Consider the following 9,517-nt stretch of genomic DNA (forward strand, 5'->3'; position numbering starts at 1 on the left):
TATCATAAAAATTTTTCGAGCTTTCCAGTGGAAATTACAACGTGAGTGGGTGTTCATGTGCAATTTCGATGTCGGATTTTGGTATTACCATAATTACGATAGCACATGAAGGCAGCATTAGTTTCACCAAGCTGATTACTCACTAAAAACTCCCACATATCATGTTTTCATCCCATTTCAAGTTTTATTTTGACATAACTTTGTAGTTATTTCTAAATGTGTGAATTGTTTACTTACTTTTTTTAAATTAGTCTTCCAATTAACGCCATTATATTGTTCATTCAGACTGATTTGCAAACGCGAAACGCGAACGACACAAGAGGCGGGATTTGTTGCATGAACCAATCACAGCCGAACATAACCAGTCATAGCCAATCGTATCGCTTTGAAGGCATTACCCTGGCTCTGTACCTCTCTAAAGTGACTTTCTGTTGAGGCTAAAAAGACTCGGAGAAAACGCCCCTGGTGTGTGTGTGTGTGTGTGTGTGTGTGTGTGTGTACCTGGTATTCATCACGTTATGGGGACCAAATGTCCCCACAAGGATAGGAATACCAGTAGATTTTGACCTTGTGGGGACATTTCTCAGGTCCCCATGAGGAAACAGGCTTATAAATCATGCACAATGAGTTTTTTTGAGGAAGTAAAAGTATGCACAATCTCTTGTGAGGGCTAGGTTTAGGTGTAGGGTAGGTGTAGGGTGATAGAAAGTACGGTTTGTACAGTATGAAAACCATTACGCCTATGGAATGTCCCCATAAAACATGTAAACCCAACGTGTGTGTGTGTGTGTGTGTGTGTGTGTGTGTGTGTGTGTGTGTGTGTGTGTGTGTGTGTGTGTGTGTGTGTGTGTGTGTGTGTGTGAGAGTGAAAGAACATTAAGTTCTGAAAACATAGCTCAGCCTTATTTTAGTATGAAATATCCCTTTAATGAAACTCTTGGATGAGACCAGATGTTTTGATGCAGGATGGCATAATAACCCACAGATTCATAGTGGCTTAAGATGACAAATCTGATGGCTCACTTGGAAGTGAAAAAAAGAGCTTGCTTTACCCAAATTGGCGGCCAAATCTTGCACTGGGTGAATTTCAGAGACAGTTGAATGCACAGATTGTCACAGATGCCTAGGGGGGAGGAGGTCATTAAGCATGCATGGTTGTCATGCTGTGTCAGACGAAGAGCTTGTTGGATTTATACCCCAATGTACAATGAGCTTTATCACCACCCCCAAGCCTTTCTCCCAGTGAGGCATGGGGAATGAGGGTAGATACATGTTGAGGCACGTGGACGGCCAGACATCCCTGCTACGCTACTCCCAGATGCTCCACATAGCAGGAATGCTGTTCCCCCTCCACAACATCTGCCGGCTGCACATCTTCCCAAAAGACTCGACAGGAATGGATCTCCCCACATCACAGACTGGCTCTCTTGTCTTGACCTTTTCTATGGATTGCAGATGTCATTCAGATGAACATTTTCCAAAAGGGTTTGGCTTCTTCAGTGTTAAAAGACACCAAAGGTATTAAAATGGTGATTTAAAAGAATGAAAGTACACCATGCTCCAAATAAAACTAGGAAATTCAAAAGAAGATAAACATGGCAAATTTAGCAGTGATTACACACATACTCATTAAACACTGACTCATGTGTGACATAACTTCATCTGATCTATTAGATCATTTCAATGGGCCTTCCTTAAAGAGAAGTCTAGGCGGTATTCCATGAATCACTGCACTTATATTACGCTTGGGTGGGAGCTGTAAAACCGTCAAGAACTGTGTGGTATCTTGTTCACTATATAACAGAGGGATTTATTAGAGAGGGTGGAGGTGCAAACTCTGAACAAAAGCCCTGAAATGAGAAAATGTGCCCTGGCTGGAAAGAAGAGAGTAAATAGGCTGGTGTCTAGCGCCACCAAATGGATGATGGAATAAATTTTGTTCTAGGCTGTTAGGAACAGTGTTATTATATTATATTATATTATATTATATTATATTATATTATATTATATTATATTATATTATATTATATTATATTATATTATATTATATTATATTATATTATATTATATTATATTATATGTGACACTGGATTACAAAACTAGTCATAAGGTTAAACAGTTTTATACATCATCTGAAAGTTGAATACATAAGCTCTCCTTTAATGAAAAAAAAAATCCAAATACTGAGAAAATTTATTTTAAATTTGTCCAAATGAAGTTCTTAGCAATGCATATTACCAAGCAAAAATTACGTTTTGATATATTTACAGTAACAAATTTACAAAATATTTTCATGAAACATGATCTTTACTTAATATCCTAATGATTTTTGGCATAAAAGAAAAAAATTGCATTTTGACCCATACAATGTATTTTTGGCTATTGCTACAAATATACCTGTGCTACTTAAGACTGGTTTTGCTGTCCATTATATTATATTATATTATATTATATTATATTATATTATATTATATTATATTATATTAATTATATTATATTATATTATATTATATCATATTATATTATATTATATTATATTATATTATTGTATATTAATATTCTGGAATCATTTTTTATTTTATAATTTAAGTTTTCATTTTTAAAATATAAATTTTCCACTTTATTTTAAATTAAGTTTTAACATATTGTTATATGTACTTGTTATATTTTATTATATTTTATTTATATCCATTTCCATTAGTTTAGTATATTTATTTTACCTTGAAGTTATTTTGCAGTTACCAAAATAACACTTAATTTTCATTTTTTTGAGTTATATTAAATACTTTGTTTAAAATGATTGCATTATTTAAAAAATGTCATTTTATTTTTCTTAACTCATTTGTTATTTTTTGGTAAGTTTTAATTCGTTATTTAACAATTTGTGAGTGCCTAAATGCTTTAGTAAGTTTAAAGCCCAGACAATTTCTAAAACTTTTTTTGTTTTTTATTTTTTGTTTTATTAGTGTCTAATATCTAAAAAAACACATATCCTTCAAATCCTAGCAGGTAAGAGAGAACTAACTTTTTTAATATTATTTTAAAATGATTCGAAAATTATTTATATTTAATATATTGTTTAAAATGATTGTGTTGTTTTAAAAAGATCAAAAAGGTCATTTTATTTTTCTCATTTGTCATTTATTTGTAAGTTTTATTAATTTATTTATTATAAGCGCCTAAATGATTTAGTAAGTTGGAAGTTTTGTAAAGCCCAGAACATTTCTTAAACTGTAAAGGAAATTATGTTTGGTAATAACATTAAAAATAAATAAATAGCCTAATTAAGAGCTGGTTTCACAGACAGGGCTTAGACTAAGCCAGGATTAGGCCATAGTTCAATTAGGACATTAAAGTAATTTTTATAAGTATGCTTTAGAATATTACTGGTGTGCATCTTGAGAAAAACAAGGGCACTGACATTTCAAAATCAATTAGTGCAAGTTTCTTTCAGTTGACAAACACAGCAACATCCAAAAACAATAAGACTCGGTTGTTAATGTCACTTGTTGTGGCATTATAAAACATTTTAGTTAGGCTCAACCCTGCATGGGCTAATTTATGAGCTTGTGGTTCCTTCTCTGTCTATATCAGGCAAGACACTTTCATCAAAACCATAGGCTTACCAGATGTTGTATTTTCCACCAGTTAGATGTTCCACCACAGGCGTCTACCATGAAAAAAATTCTCTTTTTTTTTAATCACTCTCTTCACGGTTGGTGCTCCAAGTGTAAATGCATAAACGAATACAATATAGGTTACACAATAAAAGAAAATGGTACATTCACAGGGATGTATTATCTAAGCTGTCAGTCTGGACTATAGGATTGTTTGGAACAAAAGTTCATGACTCCTTCCTGTTGTTAGTGAGGTGGATTTTCCAAGCTTCAGATAATTCAACACTGTCCAGAGATGTGTTTATCTATGCCTTGGACTGTGACCTCCAATAAACTTCCTCCTGGATAAAAGACATGTGGATTTAAGACAGCAAGAAAGCACAAAAAGGCCCACAAAAAGAAACTCCCCACTTACTATCATGATTATTGTTATTTGAACTGATTTTACAAATGCGAATTTTCTTAAAATGAGAATTTTTCACCTATTAAGTTTTTACTAACGACTAAGCAATTCAGAACAAACTCCTCTCATGCAATAACCTTTATTGACCACTAGATGGACCCACGTCACTTGGGTTTAAGATGGGAGACAAAAGAAATCATACCTGAAAATGAACAAAGGAAGAAATTGATGTGAGAAGAAAACAAATAGATATAACCCTAATTACTACACAGTTCCTCTCTGTATCAGAATCAACATCAGTTTAGGCTAGTGTGCTTTAATAATTGATCAATAACCACCGTTTTTTTAAAAATAAATAAATAAATAGTGCATTAGGCTATATAAAGCAAAATAACAATAGGCGAATCCTAGCCAGTGTCCATGACTAATAATAATTATAATGATAATATTTGTTTCGTTTATTATTTACGTTTTGTTTTGGTTGTTGTTCTTTATCCATAATGATCTCATTTTGACGCTGAAGAAGAAAAAATCAAACTAAAGTAAATAAAGCCTCAATTTTAAAACTTCGTTGTTCAAAATCAATTATCTAGTCAAAAGCAATTCTTCAAAATGCTAGACAATAAATACGAATGAATTATTTTGGGTCATAAATGTAGAGCCAAGATGGCTGCGTGGCGGGATCAGTTTCCACTGAATGAGGGGGAAAACAAATGGCCAGCCGTAAGCTGAGTCGCGCATGCGCAGGAGCCCGGTGCCGCGTAGGGCTCACTTTTTTGGACTCCCGTCGAGGTGACGTCATGCAGCAGTCCAGTAGAGGCTCCACTTTTTCCCCCTCACTCAAATTGTAACCACCAGCATCAGAAGCGGTGGGGCACAGAAGAGAGGAGCCTTTTTTATTTTTATTTTTTGCAGCGAGGACCGCCAACGGACGATCTTGCATTGGTATCCTCCTGATTTTACAAAAGGGAATAATTTGATCACAGAGAAGACCGCTTTGATTTTTAAGGATTTTTTTTAAAAGACACCACATACCTCTGTTTGCATGCTGTTATTCAGTAAGCAACATACATGACCGTGCCATTGTACAACACCTCGCCTTTTTAGGCTGGAAAAGCCTTTTTATATACAGATTTTAATGACAGTGCATATTGTCTGCTCAGCTAACGTTACGTTTGCTAGCGTGTCGGAGGGCGCAAGAAACAACAGACCACGGCGGACAATTGTGAGGTTTTGATGAGGTGTTTGAATCCAGCCTTACGTGAACAATTGTGATATCTCCATAGGCAATGCCATCCTGCAATGCAAACATGCTGGTTGTTGGATTGCTTTCCCTGGGATTAGTTCTTGCAATAGAGATTGTAGATCCCACCAGAGCCATTGAAGGTGAGTAACCACGATTAAACGTGTTATTTTGTCCATGCATGCATTTAGGAGACAGTCTGTAAAGTTTTTAGACATGGCCTGGTGATAGTGACCAAGCAACGTGTGGGCTGCTGCTTTCGACACCCACTATGTGGGCAGCAGTGTGATTATTTCAGCTTTGCAGGGTTGATTTTGTATAAATAAATATGCCGAGAACGGCATTTGCGCAGTTATCACCTGTGCTGTGATTGCTACATCCGTCCTTGTTATCCTCATCCAGATTCGGGCTAATTCATTATGAAACATTCGCATTATCAGCATTTGTGCACAGTAGCCGCAAATCGCCCGGTTTTTAGCGCGTTTGTGCCTTGTGGGGACAGAGTGGAGATGTGGGAGTTGAGTTATTTCGTAATAGCTTCATAGGCCCCTACATTCGCCGGAGTCCTTTATGAATTCAAACGCCTGTCAAATGTTATTCTCCCGCTTGCATGAATTGTTACAGTATCAGTGAAAGCTGAGCTCGCCACAGGTCTATTTGCATGCAGTGGACATGCTCTATATTCCCGCATTCTTAGCGGTCTATTCAAGTGCACCGATAGGCACATCCACTGCTAGTCGCCCACAAAAGAGTCCTGTCGATTCTTTAGCGTGTTTTGTGTAACGTAAACATCGCTATCTGAGGTGGATATTCAGGGTATTTGTCTTATTTACTCCAAATTCAGATATCCAAAGCCAGTTTATCAGTGCTTACCCCAAGTTTGGATATTATTGAGTGTGCACACTGGATGTTTATCAACTAGTTTTACTTCAGGAGTCAGATTTTTACGTTGTAAATCAAGTGACACTTTTGTTTATTATACGAAATTAGCCAAAAACGTTCTTAATGTCATGTGTTGACATGTTGTTAGAACATTATGAATGGTACAAACTGTGTTTGTGTGTTTTGAATAACATAATATTTCTGTTTTTATTGTATTTTTATAGACTTTCCTCATCTTTTTATGTTTTGCACTATAAAACATGATTGGACACAGACTTTCTACAAAGTCAGATACAAAAGATATGGGGAACTTTTTTTTCCTCCCTTATAAAAGTTGACAAGCCTGTTCATTGTGCACATTTATATAGTTAGTTGTAGTTTATATTGCATTATTGCCTGTTTTCCCTTCTGTCCACGATCAGAACAGACCCGTGAGCCATTTTTGGGTTGCGGCCCACAAGTTGAGAACCACCAAGGTGGATTAAACTATACTACCAGTCAAGTTTTTGAACAGTAAGATTTTTAATGTTTTTTTTTAAGTCTCTTCTACTCACCAAGCCTGTGTTTATTTGGTCCGAAGTACAGCAAAAACAGTAAAATTTTGAAATACTTTTACTATTTAAAATAAATGTTTCTATGTGAATATGTTTTAAAATGTGGTTTATTCCTGTCATTTCAAAGCTGAATTTTTAGCATCATTACTCCAGTTACATGATCCTTCCGAAATCATCAGAAATCATCCTTCAGAAAAGCTTTTTATTTCAGATAAATGCTTTAAATCTTTAAATCTTTCTCTTCAGTAAAGAATCCTGAAAAATGTACTCAACTGTATTAATTGTTGATAATAATAATAATAATAATAATAATGTTTTTTGAGCAGCAAATCAGAATACTAGAATGATTTCTGAATGATCATGTGACTTTGAAGACTGGAGTAATGATGCCTAAAAAAATGGGCTTTGAAATCACAGAAATAAAATATATTCAAATTGAAAGCAGTTATTTTAAATAATAAAAATATTTCACAATATTACTGCTTTTGCTATATTTTGGATCAAATAAATCCAGGCTTTGTGAGCAGAAGACACTTCTTTAAAAATCATTTTTTCAAAAACTTTTGACTGGTAGTGTAGATTACAGTATGGTTGTCATTGTTCCAAGTCAGTTTTTAGGTATTTAAGATGCACCCATATGCTAAATATTTTAAAGCACCAAAAAGCTTGACCTACTTATTCCTTTTCCTTCGTTTTAAAGTTTGTGATGTTAACAATAACAATCCGAATAAATGAGAGGAAAATGGTGCCTACAAAGCACACCGGATGCCTTTTGAATAAATACTCCAGATAGTTTTCTGTGACATCTGTATAAATTATGCAACAGTCCTTTTTAGCATGCCTCAGAAAACTTGCCTACAAATGGCCCACATTTTGAATTATGCAGATCCAAATGTAATGCTCATGCCCAAGAAATAAGTGCATAACGCAGGCCTGATCAAGAAAAGTTAAAAGACTGTGATTAACTGTGTTGCTTAGTCATTCACTAGGCAGTGCATTGCACTTTAACTGTGTAGAATAAGCCGTTGTGTTGTCTAAAAGTTATAGTTTAGCTAAAAATGTCATTGCAAATCTATATGACTTTATTTCTTCTGTGAAATACCCATACTAAATATCCACACAACGGAAGTGGTTTTTGGACCCCACTGGCTTAAAGGGACAGTTCACCCAAAAATATAAATTCTGTCATTGATTACTCACCCTGATGTCGTTCCAAACCTGTAAAACCTTTGTTCATCTTCGGAAGACAAATGAAGATATTTTTGATAAAATCCAAGAGCTTTTTCTTGGCGCAATTATGGTCACGTCACATGGACTATTTTAACGTTTCTGTGCCTTGACCTTGGTAGGACCCTTGCTGTCTATGCAGGGTCAGAAAGCTCTCGGATTTGATCAAAAATATCTTAATTTGTGTTTTAAAGATGAACAAAGTCTTACAGGTTTGGAACGGCATGAGGGTGAGTAATTACGGACAGAATTCTCATTTTTGGGTGACCTATCCCTTTAAACAAAAAGTCCAAGTGGTTTTGAGGCCTGACTATCCCTTTAAATCCCTAAAATGATCAGTAATCATTAGTTCTTTTAGCAAACTTATGTAATTTTTCTATGAGTAGATGTGTTGCAAGTCATGTGATTGAGTCATTGACCACGTGACACCACCTCAGACGGCCTGTCAGATGATTTTGACTGTCGCAGCTGAGTCGCTTCTGTCGAGCTCTGATAATAGGTTTAGTTGAGACCACAAAAAAAGAAAGCTAGTGAACCTCAGCAGACCTCGGATGAACCTTTATCTTGTCTAGACAGGATTCGGTGCCTGAGGGATGTGGGTATCTTTATTAAACTGGAAGGTAAAGATAACGGTCCTAACAAATATTCTATATTTGAACAAACATCTTAGTCTGCTTTCATAATGAGACAAGATTTTCTTGGCATGGTATGAGAGTTACATGCAGGTTTTATGATGCACAAATGACCTGGGAGTTTGTCTGTGGAAATGGTCTGGTGGACAGAATATGGGTTGAAGTTCTTGTGCTGTATTATCTTGCTCCACCTCCATTCTCTCTGAAACATCTGGATATAGGACCCATTAACCTAGACGTTATATAGGGAGGAATGGGAAAGGAGACCATTAGTGACCGACCTTGGCTTACGGGATTGGGAGTATGTGTCTGCGGAGGCATTGCCTCACTGTTGGATCACATTTTGGCATATAATGCTAAGAACTGATTTAATGTACATGTTAGCATTTGGCTGCATGGAATGCAGAGTGACCCTTGCAGTGGTTCAGGCGTAGGTGGTGAGTGGGCCCGAGCTGGAATCGGGACTGCTGTCAATGACTACAGCAGAAACTCGTGGCTTTGCGTGGATCACTGTTAGAGCAGCAGATCTGATGCTTTTTTTATTTATCGGAGTAGACCAGTTTTTCCCTCAGTGTTTTTTTTTTATTTAGACCATGTCTGTAAATACTGGGATCTGAATATGAAGTTATTGTTCAGCTTGTCTTTTCAGTTTCATTTTTGTTAATCTCAGTTTTTTTGAATGGTTTGTTCTAGGTTTTTACTTTTTAAGTTTTAATTACACTACCAGTCAAAGTTTTTGAACAGTACAATTTTTAGTTTTTTTTTCTTCTGCTCACCAAGACTGTTTATTTGTTCCAAAGTACAGCAAAAACAGTAAAATGTTGATTTTTTTTTTTACTTTTAAAATAACTTTTGTTTGCATCATTACTCCAGTCACATGATCCTTCAGAAATCATTCTGATGAAAAACATCTATTATTATTATTATTATTATTATTAAATTTTAAATAGAAAGTTCAG

At 35.4% G+C, this 9,517-nt stretch overlaps 1 protein-coding gene across 1 annotated transcript in view; it reads left to right on the forward strand.

Annotated features, from left to right (window-relative positions):
• The first annotated feature begins 1,249 nt into the window (after positions 1–1,249).
• The window catches only part of LOC141283292 (protein kinase C eta type-like), a 19,568-nt gene continuing 11,300 nt past the window's right edge, over positions 1,250–9,517 (forward strand). The window contains exon 1 of the mRNA XM_073816577.1: positions 1,250–1,518. Within this exon, the coding sequence (XP_073672678.1) occupies positions 1,250–1,518 (269 nt within the window). The remainder of the gene's footprint in view (positions 1,519–9,517) is intronic.

Source organism: Garra rufa, chromosome 13, assembly GCF_049309525.1.
Source record: "Garra rufa chromosome 13, GarRuf1.0, whole genome shotgun sequence".
In the NCBI taxonomy this organism is placed as follows: domain Eukaryota; kingdom Metazoa; phylum Chordata; class Actinopteri; order Cypriniformes; family Cyprinidae; genus Garra; species Garra rufa.